At 41.0% G+C, this 25,259-nt stretch overlaps 1 protein-coding gene across 1 annotated transcript in view; it reads left to right on the plus strand.

Moving 5' to 3' along the window:
* The first annotated feature begins 581 nt into the window (after nucleotides 1-581).
* The window catches only part of METTL24 (methyltransferase like 24), a 127,427-nt gene continuing 102,749 nt past the window's right edge, over nucleotides 582-25,259 (plus strand). Inside the window, exon 1 of the mRNA XM_070795980.1 lies at nucleotides 582-1,133. Coding sequence (XP_070652081.1) covers nucleotides 816-1,133 — 318 coding nt within the window. The 5' untranslated portion in view covers nucleotides 582-815. The remainder of the gene's footprint in view (nucleotides 1,134-25,259) is intronic.

Here is a 25,259-nt window from a genome sequence, read left to right on the forward strand (position 1 = left end):
AAATTTGTTCCTCTGTATCTCTGCAAGACAGCAGGGAGGTGTATGTTGGGAGCTAAATTAATTTGATTTACATCATGCCATGGTAACTTCTGTTCTCTCTCCCTGCTGTCAGATGTCTTAGCTGGCTTTTCCCCCTCCTCCTTCACCCCCACACATTTCATAACACGAGGAGAAAGCACGGGTTGGCTTCAGGCAAAATTTAGAAATGGAATAACTTTAATTTGATTATTCTGCATCCAGCGCTATTCTGTCCTCCCCCTTTCCCTTCTTTCTTGAGGGAGAGAAGTTGTAAACCTGAGCATATAAGTGTGATGTATTTTTACAATGTGCTTCATGGCACAAGCTGCTTGACAATCGGAATTTGTTCCTTGCAGCAAAACCTGGCAGCTCACCTATCCTCCTCCTGTGTTTCTTCAACAACACTAGTACTTGAAAATGAAGTTATGGCCCAGGATCCCGTTAGGACTGTGCTTTTTCTGGCCATGTAGTTTTCAGGCTCCGGAGCCTGGGCTGGAGGGCGCCTCCTCGGGGACCCTCGAGGTGGGGCTGGGCCCGGAGTCTGGCTCGGCTGAGCCGCCTGCGTCCCTGGGACCCCGCCTGGCCCGCCGTTCCGCGCGCCCTTGCCAGCCGGGCTGGATAAGGTTACGCCGAGGCTTCCTTGAACAGAGGAAGAGAGGCGGGTCAGAGCCCGCGCCCCGGCCCGCGGGGGAGTTTCCACAGTTTGCAGCTCGGGCCCGCGGGGCCACATCCCTGCTGCGGGTGGGCGCGTGCGGGCGGCGGAGCGGAGCCCCGGGCCGGGCCGGGCCCAGCCCTCCATGGCGCGGGAGAGGCTGCCCGGGAGGGGCTGCTGTGCCCTGCGCCGCTGTCTGCTCGCCGCCGCTCTGCTGCTTGGCCTGCGGCTCTGCGCGGAGCTGCAGCGCGCCGGGCCCCAGCCCCCAGCCCTCAGCCCCCCGCCAGGCCAGGCCCCCCGACCGCCCGGGTCGCACCTGCAGCCCGCGCCCGGCCAGCTGCGCGGCGCCAGCCGGAGGCAGGTGACCTACGTGCGCAGCGGGCGGCGAGCGCCGGCGGGGGGCAGCAGGAGTGGGACGCCGGAGCCTGGCTGCTGCGCCCTGCGCGGGCGTCCCCGCCTGAAGGTCAGTTGCAAAAGATGCAGTCTTGGTCTTTAGACCGGGATCCCCCTCCCGGACTCGCTCCAGAGCCCTCAACTCCAGGCCTCCGCGGACTGCCCAAACTGCGACCTTCAAAAAAAAAAAAATCTTCTGCTTCCTCTCTCACCTCTGTGCTCTCTTAAGCAGCACCACTGGTGGCATCCTTTAATGCCCAGATACGATGAAGTGGGAGCTGGGTTCATTCAATAATCAACCAGTATTTGCTGAGCGTTCACTGTGTGCCAGGCCCACTGTTAGGCGGGCATCCAGCAGCGAAGCGCCAAGCCCTGCTCTCAAGGAGCTTACTTTTTGGGGGGAGGAGGGGAAAGGGCGTGAGCAGTGGACAAGGCAAGGGAAAGAAAGGAGTTCTGGTTTTGTTTGTATTTTCTGCTCTCCCGGTTTTCTCCGTGAGGCCTGCACAAAGTTGAGTAGGTAGCCACTGTGAATTGCTTTTCCACTCTACCTTCATGGCAGTGATGAAGATCCACTCAGTCGAATTTTCCTTGAATTCCACCGCAGACGTCGTCGGCAGGGTGGTGAGCGGAGGGTGAGAAGTCCAGCCCCCAGCACCACTTAATGGAAAATTAATTGGACCTGGAGGACTGAAGTAATAATTCGGATTTGTCTTAGAACACAAACAGTGTTGGTCTCCCTACCTCATTAACTTCTTGGCTCAGGCATTGAGTAGTTATTTTATTCAGTTTTGACCTCTTGAGTTTTAAGCCTCTGGCCTCCTATCCACCTCTTGGAGCTCAGTAATTTACTTGGTACTTGGGAATGAAAAGATTAAGAACTGAAGGTCTGAGCTTGCCTGGTCTTTATACATCAACCCTAACCACATCCTTTGGGGCAACTTCTTTTGCCTTGCTTTTCCTCTTTTCTTTTAAACATCCCCCTATTGGGGAGAGAGAAAAACTCTTCCTTGGACTCTGCTGCTTTCTTTAACTTCTAACCTACTTTTCAGTGGCACGTCTGCCAATTTCTTCTACTGTTTTCCTTTCTCTCACTTCCTCTTCAAGCCTTGACCTCTGTCTTTCCACACCGCTGCTGTCCCTGTCTAATCCATCAGTGTTATCTTCCTGGATTAATTCAGACATCTATATCTGAAACCTCATTTCCTATATTAAGTCTTAATTTGCTCTTCCAGAACGATGTAGTCACTTCCTGCATTCTTCTAATGCACTACCATGTTTTGCCAAAGGCTTTTAAACACCCTTTTGCCAAGGGCTTACCAGGACAATCCTGATGACCATGCTGCACCAGGGCCTGGGGGCACAACATGAGCTCAGGGTCTAGTGGGGAGGCCCAGAGCACAGACATCCAATAATGTGACAAACGCTGTAATTAAGATCTGAACTCTGCTTGAGGAGTCAAGAAAGGCTAACCTGGAGGGGACATTTGACTCAGGACTTGGTATTGCTTAGGAGTTCACGTTCTTTTGTCCCTCTGGATGTTCTCAAATGTTCCATCCTGGGCACCCCTAACGCAACCTTGCACTTGGCATTTCACATCTGCTCTCAGCCTCCATTGCTTCTCTTTTACCTGTTGAAGAATCTTTCTTAAATCTTAGCTTCCACTTCAGACAATAGAATTGATAACTGGAGCCTCAAATGGAAAGGTTTGGAATGCATAGACTCAAAGGGCCTCTGGAGGGCAAGTTCACATCTGCTTCCTTTAGGAGGCTGCTGTAGTGATTCCTGCTGGAGACAGTGGTGACTTAGAGTGGTTTAAGTGGAGGTGTGGGAAGTGGTCCAACATTGGATATATTTTGCAGGAAGATGAGAAAGGAGTAGTTTTTGTTGTTTTGTGTTTTCGGGGGAGTAGATGGAAATCAGGAGTTTTGTTTTAAACATCTTGAGTTTGAGTTATCCTTTGGATATCCATATGGAAATGTCACATAGGCAGTTGGACATAGGAGTCTGAAACTGGAGGAAATGTCCAGGCTGAAAATAAAGACGTGGGAATCCTCCGTGTACAAGTGGCTCTTTCAAAGCTGTGAGACTACAGGAGATCATCTGGGCAGTGAGGGTTGCTCACAAAGACAGAGATGCAAGTCTGAGCCCTGGGACTCAGTTTTAAAAGTAAATTTTAAAGTAATTTAAATTAAATTTAGTAAATTAAATTTAATTTAAATTTTAATTAAATTTAATTTAAGTTTTAATTAAATTAAGTTTTAAAAGTAATTTAAAAGTAAATTAAAAGAAAAAAAAGTACATTAAAAAAAAAGGAAATATTTGCATAGAACCTTACATGTTGTAAGCATTCAATAGTGGTCGCTTTAATTTTCACTAATCTGTCCCAAGTCTTTAGCCTCAGCCGTTCCCTAAATATCATTTGTTATAACTTCTTTCCACTCCTTTGGTTTATGCTGATTCTTTTACCCCCATCCTATGATTCATGCCCTTTCCATCACTGAACATTCAGGTCAAGGACGGTGGCCCAGAAACCTTTTTTCATCATTCCTACTTCCTTGCTAATCTTTGACCAGTTTGGGAGACAACATAAATGCGTTCTGATTTGCGAGTTGCTTTGTATGTGTTGTGACCTAATAATCTATTTTAGATTGAATGTTTTGTCTGTGCAGTTGTTCATGATGGAAAGGATCACATTTCCTAGTGACCCTTAGTAAATGTTTATTCCCAAGACATCAATAAGTAAAAAATAAGAATCTTATTATTTCAACCTATTATGTGTAATTGTAAATGTCTTTGGTTAAAAATATATAAGAAATAATTGAGTGAACATAGAAATTAAAATAACTATTTTTTAAGTATTGTTTTAGGTTTTATTTAGCCTCTTAAAGAAAAAAATTTCCCTGGATTTTCTCCCCCCTAGCTAGTTAGTTATTTTCATATTTTCAGGGTATACAGTATTACTTTCCCAAATTCCTAGATAGTGGGAATCTTGAATTTGTTTCATTTTTCCATTATTTCACAGTCAAATTAAAATGTTCCTCCAAAGTGGAAAGAGCAGCTATCTAGTCTGTTCTCCCAGTTTAGGGAACAGAGTGGAATGTCCCCTATCTCTCCAGGGATAAGTCTTGTTCCTTTTTAGCCTCGCATTGAGATAAGGTGAAATATAAACTGAATGCACAGTTAATTAATATAATAAATTTAGAAGTAATGTGTTAAATTCCTTGAATCCTATTTTATTTAAATTTTGTTTGTTGGGGATAATGATAAACAATATTATTTAGGTTCTTGGATACTTTGCCGTAGGCATCTACCAGATTGGTGAAGGAGAAAAAGTTCCATTCTATTTTGAGGATGGCTTTCTGGGTGAATGAAAACCTGTATGAAATAATTGGGTTGCCAAGTGTTTCTTGTCAATGTGCTTCCTTTGCAGGTGTTAGAGGCACAAAAATTCAGCAATTATATTGCCACTTTAATCATAGCTTATGCTTCTCTTAAAGCAAATAATCTGTTATAAAAAAGAGAAATGTGTAGTCCCCATGTAATTCTTTTCCTCTTTTCTTATCCTCTTCTTTCACCAAGCTATACAAGAAATAGTTCTAAATATTAAACCCTCTTTCACATCAGAGGTTCCAATCTTACAGCATTATGAAATGAGGGCAGATGATACATGGTGGATAAACACTGCCCTGTGGGATTAGGACTCCCCTAGAATCCATACATTTTTCTATATTACAGAAACTTTAAGCATACAAATATCACTATGATTCTTTTTTATTCTTTTACTTTCTCTCTGTTTTCTGTGTTTCTTTCTGGTTTCTCTTTCTTAGATATTTACTATGATTACATGGCTTAAGTTCTTCTGGAGGACATAAATAGAGGACTAATGATGGTCTCCTTGATTATACTTTTTTCTACAATCTTGGGTAGATGTTTCTTTTACAAGTAGGGAATCTACCTGAAAGCAGCAAAATATATGGCTCATATGCCCAGGAGAAGTACTGTTGACAAAAAAATTAATCAGTAGTCAATCTGAGAAAGAAATGGAAAATTTTACTTGAACCAAACTGAGTATTATAACTCAGGAGACAATCTCTCAGAGACCTTTGAGAACTGCTCCAAAGAGGTAAAGGGGGAGGCCAGTATAAGCGATTCTCTAGAAATGGTAGTGCAGTCAAGCACACAGCTTGATGGAGAGTTACTGTGATTCATAAGTAACAGATATCTTTAAAGGTTTTAGCGCTTTTCTAAGTATGGGTTCATGAATTTTCTCCTGAAAATATCTATCTGAAGGCCTATCTTTTCTTAGAGCACAGAATGCCTTATCCTGATTTTGTCCTGAGTTCCAGGGTATTGTAGGTCAGTGAATGTAGTGGCTAATGACTTGATTCTTATAGAACTGGATAGTAGACAACAGTCTCTGTTTTACAGTCCCCTCCCTTTTGGTCTTAATTTTGACCAAGGTTTGAGAGGCATTTCACGACCAACTTGTCCCAAGGCGCTAGGAATGCTCATTCCTAGGTCAATCAGGGATTTCATTGATAGGCTGCTCAGTGCCCTGTTACTGCACTTGGCCCTGTTAACAATAGTCAAAAGCCTCTGGACCATCTGTTTTACTAGTCAGTTATGGTCTAGGATGTCTCTTGTTGAGTCTTCTTATATCTAAAGTTACACTGTTATAATCTTTGATCTTATAGGACAATATATTTGGTCAATTGTTTAAGCTTGCCTAATCATCATTAATTTTATTGGAGGCTCCATCACACATTTGGTAGTATAAGAAATAATAATCTTGTGAAATAGGTAGAATACAAATAATATAGCTAGTAACATTAATAAAGTCCTAAGTGAGTATTTAAGGTAAGAATTTCCATTAAGGGAGGCCCAGTTCTCTCCAGGTCACCTGACCCAGTCTGTTCTGTAGCAGTTGCTCTCCTTTCAGTTCAGTTTAGTTTAGTTGCTCAGTCGTGTACAACTCTTTGTGACCCCATGAACCACAGCATGCCAGGCCTCCCTGTCCATCACCAACTCCTGGAGTTCACCCAAACTCGTGTCCATTGAGTCGGTGATGCCATCCAACCATCTCATCCTCTGTCGGCCCTTCTCCTCCTGCCCACAATCCCTCCCAGCATCAGGGTCTTTTCAAGTGAGTAAGCTCTTCGCATGAGGTGGCCAAAGTGTTGGAGTTTCAGCTTCAGCATCAGTCCTTCCAAAGAACACCCAGGACTGATCTCCTTTAGGATGGACTGGTTTGATCTCCTTGCAGTCCAAGGGACTCTCAAGAGTCTTATCCAACACAACAGTTCAAAAGCATCAATTCTTCGGCAGCTTTCTTTATAGTCCAACTCTCACATCCATACATGACTACTGGAAAAACCATAGCCTTGACTAAACGGACCTTTGTGGATAAAGTAATGTCTCTGCTTTTTAATATGCTGTCTAGGTTGATCATAACTTTCCTACCAAGGAGTAAGCGTCTTTTAATTTCATGGCTGCAGTCACCATCTGCAGTGACTTTGGAGCCCCCAAAAATAAAGTCAGCCACTGTTTCCCCATCTATTTGCCATGAAGTGATGGGACCGGCTGCCATGATCTTAGTTTTCTGAATGTTGAGCTTTAAGCCAACTTTGGGGAAGTACTAAATTGGCATTGTACATAAAGTTACCAAAAAGTCTGTGTGTATAAGCTGAGTGGTGGGTCATCATGGCATTTTACAGGATTGAGAAAAGAAGGTTGCCTTCTAAGAAATTACGTGGCTAGCTCCAGAAGAAAAAAAAATAAGCTTTATGGTTAAGCTGATATTTCTGCCATTGGGGTGGTCTGGTTAATGCATAATGCAGGTGCACAGTGCACACTAGAAGGGAGGGAGGAGGTCCAGACGGGCAGAGAAAAAAGTTTATTTAAATTTTTCTTGTCTTGCCTTAAAATATAAATTTTGTTTCATCAGAACTCATACAGGAGCAAAGCTTCCTGAAGAAATTTCTTCTCTCTTATCGGAGATATTTTGCTTGACATTTAATATGTTGGATAGAAAAGTGACTTCTGAGTCACAGAGCTACAGAACCCAGCAAAGTGCTGGCTTGGTTTGTTAGTTACAGATCGTTTGGAACAGTGTGTCAGGGGGAAAAATGCTGTTTCCTCTTCTCCTGAAAAACCATATGGCAAGATTCTGTCTTGTCTTCATCACTTCTTGTCATCCTCTTAATTTTCTCATTCCATGATTGTCTTCAAGAAGAATGAGGAAAAATGGCATAGTAGGCCCTTGATATATCCAACTGCCTTAAACATCATTATTCTTTACAAAATACTTGAAGGTAGGTTTGAATTGCTTGTAAAATAAGGCCCAGCAGTAGTTTCCAGCTTCTTTAGGCTTCTGCTATTTCCCTACACGTCTGTCCTTCAGGAGCAACATTCATTAATCCTCTCACATTGTCCTCAGGAGGCACAGCATTTTCATTTTAAACAGTCGTTGAGGGTAATTGAATGGATTCCAGCAATATGTGGGTGTGAAATAACACTTGCTTAGTTTCGCCAAAAAAAAAAAAGCAGGTTCGGATGAAAACTTTGATGGAGAGTAGGCTTCTGCACTCCTTCCAAACCTCACAGCTCCTCTGAGAGCATTCTGTGGGCAAAAGAACTGCTAATGGAGGCCCCACTGTTTTTCAACAATTGGTGGTGGAGATTTTAGGTTTTCTGTGTGCAATTTGTCCAGTTCATTTTCTCCAAGAAACAGGAAGCCTTATCAGTTTTCTCGAATTGGATTTCATTTTTGGTCTGTAAAGAGAATCAGAGCTGTGTAGTTCAACTGGAGACTGGTAGACATTTGATTTTTTTCCATCTGTGTTATGACACTTTCGGAGTCCTTGTGCTTAGAAGTAATTTGGCTCTTTATTCTGTGATTCGTAGGAAGTAACAGGTGCCTGCTTCATTACCATGAGACTCACATTAAGGCATATTATCTACCAGCGTTGATAAGCTTCTCTTAAAAGCAGCCGTTGAGTTCTTTTAGATACCTCACATCAATCGTATTAATGACCTGTAGAATTTTCTACTAAAACAAGGAGGGAAAATTTGCTGTCCAAGAAGCGCTTTTATCCTACTCAAATGATTGAAACAAAATTGACTTTTATGAGCTTTCTAGTCTATGACCATATGTAATTTAAACTAAAAGCAAAGTGGCCTGTTAGTTTACGACTCAAGGAGGTAAATTGGGCCTGTGAAGAATTTTGTTTGGGCCACACAGTGTTTCAAGTAACTAAACATAAACATCTTCAGATGCAGCATATAGTGTCCAGTGGAGTCCAGTTCGGCACTGTCTGCCTTCATATTATCTGTCTGATCTGTAAAGGCATTTGAAGTTTCAACCCCTGAGCCAGGTGTCAAAATTTGCAACTACTTTTCCTAAAAAGTGACAAACAGGTTAATGCTGCTAAGCTCAGTGGCAGCTTGGTACATAAATACTGAATACACAGAAGCTAAGGATCCTTTTATGTCATTCCTAGTCAAGAGAGTTCAGTAACCTAAGGCTGGAATTGGCTACTGGGGAGAGTAAGGTTTAGGGGAGTATACTTAGTTGATACAACATTCTTTTGGTTATTAAAAAAAATACTGGGGCCTAGCTTAAGCAGAAAAAAAGAATTTATTGAGAAAATTTCGGAATTTATCACTGAATTGTAGGAAGAGGTAAATGATCATGATGTTGAGGAGAGAAGGAATAAGGTTACTCTGGAAATCTCAGCTTTCCTTGGCCTTCTCCCCACCGTGCCACCATAGTGAGACTCACCTCCCTTGACTCCTGGGCTGGGTCCATTAGATACTCACGCTGGGTCAACCAGTACTAGCCACAGGCCACAAACCTAGCCCAGTATCTAAACTGCACCTCCCCCTCCCCGTCCAGGGAGCCATTCTTAGAGAAAAGAAATTTTCTGAGTGCCATAGGTCTTTTTTTATACATAATAATCTCAGAGCTTAGCCTCTGTGCCTTTCCCTTTGTGTATTTCTTTATTGGTTAACAGTTTCTCTATTTAGAACTGTTAGAGATAAACTCGGAGAAGGCAATGGCAACCCACTCCAGTACTCTTGCCTGGAAAATCCCATGGATGGAGGAGCCTGGTAGGCTGCAGTCCATGGGGTCGCTGAGGGTTGGACATGACTGAGCGACTTCACTTTCACTTTTCACTTCCATGCATTGGAGAAGGAAATGGCAGCCCACTCCAGTGTTCTTGCCTGGAGAATCCCAGGGACGGGGGAGCCTGGTGGGCTGCCGTTTATGGGGTCGCACAGAGTTGGACACGACTGAAGCGACTTAGCAGCAGCAGCAGAGATAAACTTATTTCCAAGTAGCACTCATCAATAAGTTGGTAACTTGTGATACTTCTGATTTTTTATTCAGTTTGGCATATATACACAAGATATATATCTATGCAATGTTTTTCTTTTCTTTTTAAGTAAGACATTATTTGTGAGGACTTTTGTGGAGAAGATGAATATCATCAGTATTCAGCTCATGATCCCCACTAGGGTTCTCAAACCAAAGTTAGGGTTTTATGTTCTTTGTTTGATTCTTTTGTCTGTCAGTTCAGAGAGTTATTTTGTAAAAAAAAGATCTGAAAAATTCTTCAGAGCATCTGAATATTTACAGTCCTCTTTGCAATTAGTCTGGGATTCTTCAACATATGATTACTTCTGTATCAAGGCTGTAATACAGATCGCAAATGACAGCACCTAACTGAAGCTAGTGAAAGCAGGGATTCACTGGAAGGTCACTTGGGTAGAATTGAAGGAAGACCCGCAGAAACCAGAACAGCTCTCAGAACTTGATTATGGACTAAAATGAGTATTGAGGACATTGGTTATCCATGTTACCCATTTGTGGTGGTGATTTAGTTGCTAAGTCTTGTCTGACTCTTGTGACCTCATGAACTGTAGCCCACCAGGGTCCTCTGTACATGGAATTCCCTAGGCAAGACTACTGGAGTGGGTTGCCATTCTCTTCTCCTCTCCAGAATTACCTATTATCAAATATATAATGGGTATTTGAGCTTTCCTCATAGCTCATTTGGTAAAGAATCTGCCTGCAATGCGGGAGACCTGGGTTTGATTCCTGGGTTGTGAAGATTCCCTGGAGAAGGAAATGGCAACCTACTCCAGTATTCTTGCCTAGAGAATCCCAGGGATTCTGTCAGACTACAGTCCATGGGGTTGCAAGAGTCGGACATGACTTAGCGACTAAACCACCACAACCAGTGGGTATTTATCATTCTTCTAGGCCATACCTTTGAATTCCCTTCCTGTGTTTGAGGAATTCTCCACCTTTCTAAGAAAAAAGGTAAAGAATAAATTTCTTTGGCTCTAAGGAGCATTCTTGTGACCTAGGCGTCACCATTCACATACACCTTCATGAGAGTTTGGATTGGACTTTAGAGACTTGAAGAAGCAAGTTTCAGCACAAGGACCACAGAGCCTCTGGTTCTAGTGGAGGCATCCAGTGCCAAGGGTGGTGGAATGAACAGTGGTGTCTGTGCCCAGTGGTGGGGCAGTGCAGGCTACACTGGTGCCCTTGCTGGTATTCCTCCTGCCCTTGAGATTCTGTAAGCTAATAAATCTTTAGTCAATTCCCTTTCTACTTAACTAGCCAGAGTGGTTTCTATTGTTTACAACCAAGAACCCTGGCAGATCAATAAATTAGAGTTGGCAGTTTGGAAGGTTACAACTGTAGCTTTCCCTCTTCAATTTTGCTTGCTCTATTTAATTCAGATTTTGGAACATGATGATTGGGGTCTGAGTAACTATGGGCTAATGGACCTTTCCCTGACAAGATAATAACATTTAGTGCTAGATACTAAATCATACAAATCTGCTAACTTATCACTAGAGACACCAGGTTCTTTTTCATGGCGTTCTTTTGGGTATCTGGCAGCAGAGGCCAGTTTATGCTGTGATCACAAACAACCCTCGAATCTCAGGGCTCTTACTGACAAAGGTTTGTTTCTTGCTTATGCTGCGTATCTGTTGCGGGTTGGCAGGGGTGGGGCGCTGCTCTGTGCTGTCTTCATCCTCTCTCTAGACCCCAGACTGGAACATTGCCTGTCACCTCGGCAGAGGGATAACTGCTTTGGAGGCTCTTGTGTGGCATTTTTAACTGTCCTGGCCAGAAGCCAGACTTAGCACTTTGCTCACATTCCAATGACTAGAGCTGGTTGCTGGGCCCTACCCATGCAGGGGGCCTGAGATCTGTCATGTGCTCAGAAGTCAGAGAGCAGGAACTGTTCGGTGAGTAGCACTTATGGCCACCACACTATGGTAACCCTTCAATCATCTGTATCTAAATGGACATCATCTAGGTCATGTCTCATGCTCCCTGTTTCCAGTGCCTCGCTGAATCTGCACATTTGGCAGTATTGAATAAAGCATGGGAGGCTCTTTTCAGGGGGCATAGATCTAAAATGAAGCAGACGCCTGAATTTAGCAGAACAGTGAAATAAAACAAGACGCGATTTACATCTTATAAACAGTGCTGTAGCATGTCCTGCAGTTTGTTAAGTACAGTGATTCTCGTTGACATTGTTTATTCTTTGTGTAGAGCAGTGATGGGGTGATGATCTGTAGGTCTTTTTTTCTGGGGGAAAAAAGGCAAGTTATTTGAATAAATAAAACCATAAGTGTAAATGAAACAAAGGCCTCTAGTGAGGTGAATCAAGCTTTGTGTTTAAAATGCATCTTCATGGCAATCACTTACTTATTTTTGGTTAGAGCAAGCTGAAAGGCTTCCAAGCATGTTTTCAGAATCTGGTCACAAATCAGAGACAGTATTCATGTTGTGTAGTGTTTGTTATTGCACACAATAAGACAACAGGTATTTTTAGTTTATTGTTCATATACTTTGAGTTGTTGTTATTGCTGTTCAGTCGCTAAGTCATGTCTGACTATTTGACCCCATGGACTGTAGCATGCCAGGCTCCCCTGTCCTTCACTATCTCCTGGAGTTTGCTCAAATTCTTGTCCATTGTCTGTTGACCCCTCTCCTTTTGGCTTCAGTCTTTCCCAGCATCAGGGTCTTTTCCAATGAGTTGGCTCTTCTCATCAAATGCCCAAACTATTGGAGGTTCAGCTTCAGCAACAGTCCTTCCAATGAATATTCAGAGTTGATTTCCTTTAGGATTGACTGGTTTGATCTCCTTGCTGTCCAAGGGACTCTCAAGAGTCTTCTACAGCACTACAGTAGAGCATAACAAATCAATTAAAAATCCTAATTAGCAAAAACACATACCCGTTGAGTGCAGAATGATTTGGTTACGTATGAAAGGAGGCCTCTTCATTCAGCAATTTTAGGGGTAGAATATGGAGAAGCCAAGTAACACCTGAGGTCCTAGGGGACTTATTTACATGGATTTGCAAATGTCATGAAAACTTTTTATTATCATGCATCCTCACCTATAAGAGGGGCTCATAATTTTACACTTGATGTCAGAAGTTTAAATTCTGCTCCCCTTACTTATTGAATGTGGACAAGTGACATACCCTGTCTGAACTTTAGTTTCTTCCTCTGTAAAAAGTTAGTACTTAACTCATGAAGACTAAAGGAGAGTGTGTAGGTGAAAATGCCTGGCCTATGAAAATAGTTCTGTAAATTAAGTTGTCTCTGTTCAACCTTGTATTGCTGTGATGCTGGCTCCTGAACAGCAAACACATGTAGGCCCATGTAACTGGGTAGTATGAAGCACAATATTCATTGAAATTTTTAATATTCCTTTTATTATTCTTGAAATTTATAGCATATATAATATGCTTTGCTGTCAATATTTCCAATGCTGAAAAAATCTTAAGTAAAAGCTGGAAATAAGCATTAACTTTTTGTTAGCATTTTAATTATAAACTTATTCCTCATGTAAGTCATTTATTATAAAATTGCTAGGGCTTACCTGTTCCTATCAGTTTGTGATTTTTTTTCCCTCAAAACCAACTATAAATATCATTTAAAATATTTCCATTAAATAATTTTGGCCTGTGTTAGGGTTGACAGTATGAAATGTGTTTCCAAGCTTTTGGAATACAATTTTCACTTAAAAGGATGCTTACAACTCGCCTATTTAATACTGCCACTTACTATAACTCTGCTACTTCTTTACTTTAGGGGAGTCCACTGGAGTAATTGTGGGTTAAGGAGCTAATAATTTCTCTGTTTTTCCGGTTCCATCTTCCACATTTTAGTCTAATAATAAAGTGCATATTATTATACTTGGCACTTTATATTCATTTAAAAGACAAACTCAACCAACATGATAAACTAAATCTAAGTACAGACCCTGCATATCATATTTTGCATACTATAAGGACTTCAAAATACTTACAATTAAAGTGAGGTGTTAGGGGGCCACTATGCTAGTATCCTTCCATTTAATTTTCACAAAAAATCTGTGAGGTAGGAATTGTCCTCATTTTTCAGATGAGGAAGCTGAGGCTCAGAGACATTAATAAATGTGGGTAAGACATAGCCAACGATGAGATGAAGGTGTAAACTCAATATCCATGACTCTCAATTTGCCCACTGAAAAGGGCAACGGACAACCAAATCTCATGTAAGGTAGATCCTTTACTACCTGAAAATTAAAATCTTCTTTTAAACAAAAGACACAAAGTTAAAAGGCAAATCATAGGCTGGGAGAGAGTATTTGCAATGCATATCATGAATAATGGCTTCCCCAATGGCTTAGTGGATAAAGAATCCGCCTGCAATGCGAGAGACACAGGACATGCAGGGGGTTTGATTCCTGGGTTGGGAAAATCCCCTGGAGATGGGCATGGCAACCCACTCCAGTATTCTTGCCTGGAGAATCCCATGGACAAAGAAGCCTGGTGGGCTATAGTCCAAAGGGTTGCAAAGTGTCGGATATGACTGAGCAACTGCACACATACATCACCACAAATAAGGGGTTAATACCCTAAAATTTTTTAAAAAACAATAAGAAAAAAAGATAAACAAGTCAACAGAAAAACAAACAGTCTTAACCAGGAATTAACAGAAGAGGAAATCTGAAAGACTAATATATAAATATATATATTATGTAGATTATACATATAGCATATATAATTACTAGATAATATATTATAATACAGTTATAATATGGAAAGAGAGAGGTGAGTACAGAGACATGATAAATCCTACCAATAAGCAGAGGAAGCAAATCAAAGCACAATAGGATTATATTTTACTCTCCCCCAAGTCACATTGGAAAGAGTATACAATGTCTGATAAAATGAAGAATGAAGAATATTGAGGAAAAGGAACTCCTTACTAAACTACTTTATCCAAAGTAGCTCCCTATCCTGGTTGCTCTCCTGATACCTCCTCTTATATTCTCTGTGGCATCCCCACTCTCTGACATTTTTTCTTTCTCTAATTCTTGTTTACAGTTGCATCCCCTATAAAGGTGGGGGGGGGGGGCTCATGTGTCCTGGTCACTAATCTATCCCCAGAGACTATGATAGAACCAGCATAAAGCAGGTGCTTAGTAAATAAGGCTAAAAAATGGTTATTTCAATCACTGGGGTAATAGACCAGTGTGTTTGAGGAACATTTGGATCTTTCAAGAGCTATTCCAAGACCCCCTCCAGATCTCTAATTTCTGGATCAGGATTTTACACCCAGACTCTTGGAAGAGAGCTCCCAGCATTGACTTTGCTTCAGACTATGGTACTGCAGAGATTTGGAGCCATATCCAGCCTGTACCCGTTTTGTAATGGCCCATGAGTGAAGAATGGTTTTTATAGATGAATATTTGCAATTGATATGATGTTAGGAAACACTAACTTTGAACCCCAATGAAGCAAAATGCTATCTAAAAATAGTATACTATATTACCAAAAATGTTGTACAGTTTTTATTATATTTTGAATTTCATCAATAAAAATGTAGAAATTTGTCTTTTCATTATGTAAGAATCTATTTAATATCCTTGATTTTGCCTCTTGGCTCACAAAGTCTAAAATATTTACTATTGGACTCTTTACAGAAGACATTTGCCAACTCCTGCTCTGGGAGTAGCCTCAGGCCCACCTAACTAGACTAAGATTGTGGGGGAGACCATTGACCTACCGTGGCCCCAATCTAGTCCTCAAGACCCTTGTGCTAGAGTTTTGCAATCTGCAGCATGAGAAGAATGGGCCGAGGCTTTCCGCAGGGATACTGAAGACATGCTTTAGTCCTCTCTAATCACTCATGGGAATGTCATCATAAAGTCACCCAAGGTCTTTGTTTTGAGGCCATTTCCAGGCAGTGAGTGTTAAAATAATTTAAACCCTGGTGTTTTCCTGTTACCCACACATATATAATTGTTCAGATTTTATTATGACAGTCAGATGAACCCTTTTTTTCCAGCTCTGAGTTCACTCTTCGTTTAATACTTAAAATGGTTTGAACTGTGTGCTGTGAGAGATCCAGTATTTTCTAGTAATATCTAGCATTTAAATTTTCTGATCACTCGCCTAGTTAAATATTTCACCTCTGGCCACTGCCATCTCCTCGGTGTTTTGCACTGCCCACTTCTTTTATCCCCTAGAATGATCTAGGCATTACTGATAGTCTCAGGGTAAGAGAGGGAGATGTCAATGAAGTTCAAAACAAAAATCAACATAAAACTGATTCAGGATTTCTTGCCCATTGTGAATTTCTTACGCTGTCTTTTCTTCTTAGGCTCCTATACTATTGATCTTGCCTTCTCTTATTTACACATCAGTCCCTTTCTTCCATTTTTCAAGCCTTCAAAGCATCACTCCCCATCCAATGCTCTTGAGCTTACAGCAAACAAATCCTAAATGTATGTCATTTTCTTACTTAGGCAATTTAGTTTTCTCCTCTGCATCCAGGCCCAGCATCGGGATGAATTAAGCCACTCTGGCAGGAAGGCAGAATTGGTTGCAATCAGTGTTGATTTTCAAAAATCAAGTTTCCTACATGCTCTGTATGATTAGACAAGCCATATAATGTGCTCAGCATAGTGCCTTGGATGTACATGGTTAGCACTCATTACGTGTTGACTGTGCCCACTTAGGTCCAGTGTTGTTCCCCTCATCCTGGCTATGGCTACTGCTGTTTTGTGATGTAGGGGAAATATATTACTAGTGACGTTTTGGGAACAGTAGTATATTGCTTCATGCATATCTTCTTTTTCCCTTCTTATGCATCTTCGTTACTTCCTTTGGCTTTTGGGAACCCTGGTGAACTGTATTTCCTTCTGTCTGCTGTGGAAGGTAGTTTACACAGAGTGCTAACATGAACTTTAGGGTTCAAGAGCGCCTAGAAATTACCCATCTAGGTATATACCCAAGAGAATTGAAAACATGTTTGTACAAAACTTGTACATGTCCTGATCCATGCTACAGTGTGGATGAACCTTGAAAATACTGTGATAAGTAAGAGAAAAGAGCCCCAGAAGGCCACACATTGCATCACTCCATTTTAATGAAATAACCAGAATATGCAAGTCTATAGAGGCAGGGAATGGATTAGTGGTTGCTAGGGGCTGGAGAGTGGAGAAGGCAATGGCACCCCACTCCAGCACTCTTGCCTGGAAAATCCCATGGACGGAGGAGCCTGGTAGGCTGCAGTCCATGGGGTCTCGAAAAGTCGGACACAACTGATCGACTTCATTTTCACTTTCATGCATTGGAGAAGGAAATGGCAACCCACTCTAGTATTCTTGCCTGAAGAATCCCAGGGACAAGGGAGCCTGGTGGGCTGCTGTCTATGGGGTCGCACAGAGTCGGACACGACTGAAGCAATGCATCAGCAACAGCAGCAGCAGGGGCTGGAGAGAGGGGAGGGAAAGTGGTGAATGGGGAATGGCTGCTACTGGAAATGTTTTTTTTTTTTTTCAAGGTGATGAAAATATTCTGGACTTAGTGGTGATGGTTGCCTAATCTGTGTATATATCAAGTGCCACTTAATAGTTCACTCTAAAAATGGTAAATTTTATGGTGTGTTAATTATATCTGTTTAAAAATATTCTCAGAAACCCATGGAATGAATGGCAGGTGTGAAACCACATGTTTTGCTCTGTCCAGATAAAGATAAACTAACTGTGCAATAGCCCTGGAACCCAGTCTGTTGGTGCTCACTACTGGGCATGGGCACACTCAGTGGAAAGGTGGAGCCCACATGCTTGCTTTCCTAGGAAGCACCTGGTTTGGTGTCTCAGTGTGGTTACCTGACTACTGGTGAACTGGCTGGTGCTCACTCTCTCATCAGTGCCCCAAGCCTGGAAGATGCATTGTAGCATCAGGCACATACAGCCCTACGTTAGGAATGCAGGAGCTGGCTGTTTGCCAGATAAAGGGGATGCCCCAGCTGCCATTACTGTGAGCTCGCTGGGCTCTTAGTGCATCAGTTTTTTGCATAGAGTCAGAGTACCAAGTGTTTGTCAAAAGAAATGGTCAGTCACTGGTCAGCCCACTGCCCCTCTCCTATGAGTGAGTGCTTCTGCTTAAGGACTTCAGCTCCCTTGGCTCTTTCTTTTTCTTGCCTTCGTTTTCACCCAAAGGACACTTGTCACCTCATTCATGATGACTTGTGTGCAGGACACATCCTATACGTTTTGGAGGGCGTTTGTGTTAAAGAGAACAGCAGTTATGCTAATATCTTACTTGTATCACTCTCCCCAGCTTCCACAGGCTTGCTCTGATGTTATTCTACTGGTTCTCATAGTATCTTAATGAGTGAGGTTCTGTTACTTCCATTCCATCAAGAAGAAATCTGCTTAAATAATTGGTTTCAGGAAAATAGAATTATACCCCAGGTTGACTGAGGTCATATTTAGTATAGTGTTTACTATGTGCTGTGACTACCTCCATGCTGAAATCTGTATCTCAGCAAAATCTGTTGACAACTGTAGATGTGAAGTTTGATACAAAGTCTTCTTAGATATTTCCCAAGTCAAATAATGTATTTTAAAGCTTACTTTTAGCCATTTTGTCAGGTTGGGATTTCAAGCATGCCTTGCATTGCTTAAGAACAAATTTGAACTGATTATGTAATTATGATAGGGAATGTTCTTTTGAATAGTGAATATTCATTTTGCACAGAAATAGTAAAAAATGGCTTATTTAACTAATGTGCACTTAGAGGACATAACCTCAATCAGGAGCAGACAGCTACATCAGTTTTGATACTGAAGTGCTTGAATTTATTTGGGTACCCTGGATACAGAGAATTGTTTTGGAAAATCTGAGTGCCTAGGCCTTCCTCCTGGACAAAGAATGTTCTTATTTATAAAACCAAACCGCCAGCACAGATTGGAGCCTATTTAACACATACAATGTAGTATCATTCCTCATTATAGTGATGTGTCAAGACAAGGAACAGGAAAAAAAAGTACTATCTCTATGTATGATTTGTTACTTTAAAAATATAGGCAAGCCAGGATGCTGTTAATAAAAATAAAGACACATATGTTTGGTCAAGTTATTAGCCTAATATGAAAAGCAGATCAAAAGTGCTTGTAAGGTTTAAAAAAATTTTTTTAATAACAAAGTCATATAGGAATGGGAGAAATGTTGTAAGGGAAATTGGAAAGTTAATTTTCCCTGTCTTTTATCAGATGAGTTTTTAGATTATAGTTATTTTGAAACCAAAAAATTTCAGTTTAAAAATAGAAGTGAAGAAATAGGAACAGATTGGAGTTTGGAGGGAAAAAAACTAAAGCGAAAAAGAGAAATATAACAGGAAGTCTCTGTACAGGGAATGCTTGTGTTCAGCTTCTTCTCAAATTTCCTCTGGTTTACGTAGACAACCAGATTGGTGAAGGCTTGAACTGAGTTCAGAACAATGAATCTTCACATTCTTTGAATTATGAAAATTTGATGAAAACAATTAGATGAAAGCTATGGATAAGTGTTCCAGAATACTGAACATCTGTTTGCAGACATATTTGTTTACAGTTGATTTCAGGGGGTTCACGGACCTCAGAAAAACTCTTAACGTGAGAGTGAATCAGAATCACTCATAGGGGTTTTCAGAATACGGATGCCTCAAGCCCCGCCCCTGCCACCTCAGGCCTCCTGTGAAGGACCACTCCCTCGCTTGGGAGGCTTGAGTGCTGGGTTAAGACAGGTTCAGCTATGATTTGAATGGTTGATTTCTGAAGTTGGGAGTAGGTAATTTAATAACTAGTGTTGGTCTCTAACTGAGAGGTGTGCTTGTGTTATGGATGGGCTTTTGTCTGCTGTAATCATCTCAGCTGGGCTGAATCCTCAGGAGGTAGAGCTCAGAGTCCTGGTTAACAGCCTGTGGAGTTGGCACCAGCCCAGGCCTGCCCTGGTGTTGAGATATGTGCTGAGAGGTGCAACCCTACTGATGGCCTATTCAGCTCTCCTGGGTCTCAAGCTACATCTTAAAGAAGAGCCCCATGGTTTGTTTTCAGAATTGTAGCCAATGGTTCCTCCCTGTTATTGATTTTTATGTCATTTCATTTGTAAAGTCCTTGTTCTATGCTAAATGCTAAAAAATTTTAGCATTGCTAAAATTTTATAGCTTCTTGAGAAGCTATGTTTATTATGTTAGAGTTCATCTCTTCCAGTCTTCTGCCTTGTCCACAGTCCTGCTTTACGTTTACATTTCCTCAGCTATGCACCAACATTAGTCCAGCATCTAAGTTAATTGGTAATGTTGCACTCTCTAACTATGCACTTATGGAATCTCTACAACCATAAAATTAGCAAGTGGACCCGTATACATAGTCATCAATTCACAGTAATCAGTCAATTACATAGACGGTGGTTAAAATAGAGAATAGTATACGCACAGTCCATTTGAACTTAAAACATATGCAAGTGCATTTGTTGGCCAATCTTTGGCTGTGAGTATGTTCCCTTGCTGGAATTCTTGGAAAAACCCATTTGAACTGTATCACCAACCATTTCCAGTTTTGGTTTCTTAAGTAGAGCAAGAATTTGACACTTCTGAAGCAATCTGAGTGCAGAACACCTCTAGATTTTAGGGATTCTGTTATTCTTTTTTACAGTTACTTCACCCATGCTTAACGCAACAGTATTTAAAAATAGCACCTAGCTTTTTCTCAACTTGGTTTCTATAGAAAAGAGAACCCGTTTTCTTTCTGTGTACAGATTTCATCATTTTACCTAAATTTTAACGAAATGATGTAATTTCAGTAGCTTGTACAACTGACATAAACTGGTTTGGGAACAAATCAAATGACTCCTGGTAAAAATATGACTAAAGTGGTAGCAGCAGGAGTGCACAGGTAGAGAAAATACTGTCAGTTCATCTGACAAGCTGGTGTTGCACAGACAGATTAAGAGTGCTTCTGCTGTAATATATGCTGAAGACGAAAACTGTGTACTACATTCTAAAGTATGTTGGAGTTTATTTATAAAGTGAATTCCTATGATGAGGAATTCTGTTACTTTTAAGAGGATCTACACAGCATTGCTGTATAGACTGAATGAGTAAAACTAGATCAGGTCAATTATGAGCAGAAGGTCAGTCTCTGCAAGGCTTTGTGGGATCAAACCCCATGGCAAACATAGTTTTCACCTTTGTGCTGTGCTTAGTTGCTCAGTGGTGTCTGACTCTGCAACCCCATGGACTGTAGCCCGCCCGGCTCCTCTGTCCATGGGGATTCTCCAGCAAGCATACTGGAGTGGGCTGCCATGCCCTCCTCCAGGGGATCTTCCCAACCCAGAGATCGCACCCAGTTCTCCTGCATTGAAGGTAGATTCTTTACTGTCTAAGTCACCAGGGAAGCCTGTTTTCACCTTTACCGAAGCATTAATTTTTCTGCATTTGACAAAATTTATAGTAACAAATATTTATAGTTTCAAGGCTGCACGCCAACAATCTTTAGAATTATGAAAACAAACTTTCTATTTTATAGAAAAAATCTGTGCTCTTTTTAACAAATAGATTTGGATAAAACCTAACTTTATGATTTCAAGATATAGAATATATGCAGATTTAACTTAAATTTTATAACCAATATGTAGATCTTTATTAGCCTTTTAATATATTAAAACAGATGTTAATTTTTTACCTGCATAATCTCTAAATATTTTTATTGGAATATAGTTGATTTACAATATTGTATTAATTCCTGCTGTACAGCAAAGTGAATCAGTTACATATATATATATATATGTATATATATATATATATATATATATATGTATTTCCACTCTTTTTTAGATTCTTTTCCCATATAGGTCATTACAGAGTATCGAGTAGAGTTTCCTGGGTTTACAGTAGGTCCTTATTAGTTATTTATTTTATATATAGTAGTGTGTATATGTCAATCCTAATCTCCCAATTTATCCCTTCCCCGCTTTTTCCCTTGGTAACCGTGGTTTTTTTTTTACATCTGTGACTCTTTTTCTGTTTTGTAAATAAGTTCATTGTTATCATATTTTTTTGGATTCCACATATAAGTGATATTATTTATTTGTCTTTCTCTGACTTCACTTAGCTGTGATAATCTCTAGGTCCGTCCATGTTGCTACAAATGGCATTATTTCATTTTCTTAGTGGCTAACTAATATTTCATTGTATATATGTACCAAAACAAATGTTAATTTTGAATGAAATATCTTAAATTCTCAACAATGCTTGTTTTCTTTCTTTCAAAATGCTTTCTTGGAAACTTTCCCGGTGAAGTTCCAACTTCCCCAGTGATTAAGACTCTGTGCTCCCAATTCAGGGGGCACGAGTTCAATCTCTGGTCGGGGAACTAAGATCCTGCATGCCCAGTGGTACAGCCAAATAACAAACAAACCCACAACAACAGTAAAAAAAATAACAAAAACAAAAAACTCCCCAATGTTTCTTAAAGTTTCTCTCAGAATTCCTGCTAAGCTACTTGTCATCTCTTTTACTTGAATTTGAATCAAAGACATTTAAGTTTGATAACAATTTATTTCCACTGAAATAAATAAATAGTATTTATATTTAGCTAGATTAAGATATTACTGTAAGTACCTGCTAGTAAATTTCCCTACTTTCTTCCAAAGTAGTATAAAAAAAAATTATCCTTAATCCTAAGCATTCTATTATGTTCTTTCCTCGCTGGCATTTAAATCAATGTAAAAACGTCTCTTGAAATCACTTCTGTGGGGGACTGTAAAAGAACTAAAACACACTGTGTCCTCACAAGGCTTGTAATCTGGTTCTAGAAACAAGATTGACACATTTGAAACAAATTATATCAAACATCTGTTGTTGTTATTCAGTCCCTGCATCATGTCCAACTCTTTGCAACCCCATGAGCTGCAGCACGCCAGGCTTCCCTGTCCTTCACTATCTCCCGGAGTTTGCTCAAACTCATGTTCATTGACAGTGATGCCATCCAACTATCTCATCCTTTATCACCCACTTCTTCTCCTGCCTTCAGTCTTTCCTAGCATTAGGGTCTTTTCCAGTGGGTCGGTGCTTTTCCCATCAGATAGCTAAAGTATTGAAGCTTCAGCTTCAGCATCAGTCCTTCCAATGAATATTCAGGTTGATTTTGTTTGATCTCCTTGCTGTCCAAGGGACGCTCAAGAGTATTCTCCAGCACCACAGTTTGAAAGCATCAATTCTTCGGTGCCCAGCCTTCTTTATGATCCAGCTGTTACATCCATACAAGACTACTGGAAAAGCCATAGCTTTGACTATGTGGACCTTTGTTGGCAAAATGATGTCTCTGCTTTTTAATACACTGTCTAGGTTTGTCATAGACAAACCTATGACTAACAAACATCTGATTAGTTATAAAATGAGAAGTTTAAGCAATAGTTGCTGAAGCACCTGCTTTGCCTAGTTTATTTTGTGTATAGTAGAGGCTTGAGTGGAGAAGGCAATGGCACCCCACTCCAGTACTCTTGCCTGGAAAATCCCATGGACGGAAGAGCCTGGAAGGCTGCAGTCCATGGGGTCACTGAGGGTCAGACACGACTGAGCGACTTCACTTTCACTTTTCACTTTCATGCATTGGAGAAGGAAATGGCAGCTCACTCCAGTGTTCTTGCCCGGAGAATCCCAGGGATGGGATCGCACAGAGTCGGACACGACTGAAGTGACTTAGCAGTAGCAGCAGCAGAGGCTTGAGTGATTAAGAAATTTGGGAGAAGTATGTGGGACTAAAACTGGATTCTGATGAGTAAGTGGAATTTGAACTGACTGGGGAATAACAGAGAGAATTTTGGTTAGGAGGAAAGAGGCCTGGCCTGACACTTTAGGGACAAGATGCTCTCAGGAAACAGACTAAAGAGTAGGATCTGTTTGTGTCCTTCTGGTCTTTATCTGAGCATTTCCTAATTTCCCTGAATCTTGTCCTGGCAATGGATTGTCTTTGGTTACACTTCTTTTCTTTCCTTATGGGAGAATCTCCATAAGACCAATGGTCTGTTCTAGCCTATCATCCAATCCCTAATGCCATGGCACTGGAAAGGGTGTGGGGATACATTTAGAATTATGATAGCCATCTTTTACCCGGTGCCTTTTAGGGACCTGTATCAGTCAGGATAGGCTAGGTTATGCAGTAACTAACATCCTCAAAATTTCGGTAGGTTAAAAGAAAAAATATTTATCACTCATACAGTGTTTTCCGTGGGGGTTGGTGGGAATGAGAGGCACGATCTCATCTTCTTGCTATCATTCTGAGACTCAGGCTGCCCTTGTCTCAACTTGGATATACCATTGTCATTCATCAGAAAGGCCTAAATCTTTTCTAATCCTTCTGTTTAACTCACTGAATATTTGTCATGTATGACATTTGCAGAGCCACTGGAGAATTTTCTAATGTATTCCACATCTTCTGGATAAAGAATTTCCTGAGTTTGTTACCCATTGCATCAGTGAGTGTGTTAGTACAAGACACCCATTGTGGTTTTTACCTGGGAATCCCTTCTAAGTTGCTATTGGGCATACAATGTCTATCTTAAGAGGAAAACTAGACATGGCGAAGATGAAGCACTTGAACCTGGGATGGAGGCGGCATCGTCTAGCAGAGCAAGGATGCAACTAGCAGCCTAGAGCCCTGCCCCCTCCTACCTGTGTGGCTTCTGTGTCTCTTCAGATCTCTGAGCTTCATTTTCTTCACCTATATTATTAATATAAAGGAGTTGGTCTAGATCACCCTTAAGTTCTCTTTGAATACAATGATTCTCTGCTACTATGAAACAAATAAAATTTAAGGCTAGAGGTAGTTTCTGTCCCCTGTAGTCTATAACCTGTTTGCTTTTAAAGCTCTTCCTTGTTGATGGAAGTTTGTTTGTTCTTTGATGCAAGAAGGTGTTAGTCCTCCTTTCCCGTACATTTGAGAAATATAGTCAGAATTTCTCATCAGCTAGATCGGACAATTTGTCCCCTTTAGTCTTGTTATTCAGTCTGATATGGGGAAAGGGGACAGGGCCGAGGTCAGATAACACTTTCGGAGCTTCACTTCTAATCTTGGAGAGTCTCACTCTTGTTCGCCAAAGAATTCTCAGTTCAGAGTCACAAACCCGGCAATAATTGACCTCTGAAGAGGTCTGCTTTCTTCAGCAATTCTTCATGTTCCCGAAAAGGGCCACTTAATGATAAAGACTGTAGATCTTTCCTTCCATTTAGGGTTGAAGCTTAAAGTGCTTTTGGTTCCAGAGTTGTCCAGCCAGCTCTCTCTCTGCCTTGTTTTATACTGCTGGCAGCCTTCCACAGATGAAAAAGAAACGTTTATTGGGCTGGTTCTACTTGTCAGGCACTATAACTTACAGTGCACTCAGACAGAAAAATGTTCTATAAATATAGAATCATGTGAGGAATGTCCCAGAACCAGAGTCTTATCTTTAATTGCCAGCAGGATTCACTCAGGCTACCAGATACTGTATCATAATCAAAAAGACCAAGGCCAGAGAATGGCAATATGGACAATATGAGACACAGACAATATGAAGATGACAAGTTAGTTAATAATGAATGAGCGTACACTTAAAACTGAGAAATGCATATATGTATACATACACACGTACAAACACACATACATATGTTGTGTGCAACCGATGGCTTATATACAGGGGGATGTGACAGCCTCATCAGGAAACTGATGATACCCTTGGACCAAGTGTGTGATTTTTCTAGTGTCCTGAACCCACTTTCTTTTCCCCTCACATTCACCCTGGCTGTCCTCCTCATGGCAGAGCACCTTGTCTTGCTTGCTCCATCCTTTTCCAAAGAAGA

Source organism: Bos indicus, chromosome 9 (assembly GCF_029378745.1).
Source record: "Bos indicus isolate NIAB-ARS_2022 breed Sahiwal x Tharparkar chromosome 9, NIAB-ARS_B.indTharparkar_mat_pri_1.0, whole genome shotgun sequence".
NCBI lineage: Eukaryota > Metazoa > Chordata > Mammalia > Artiodactyla > Bovidae > Bos > Bos indicus.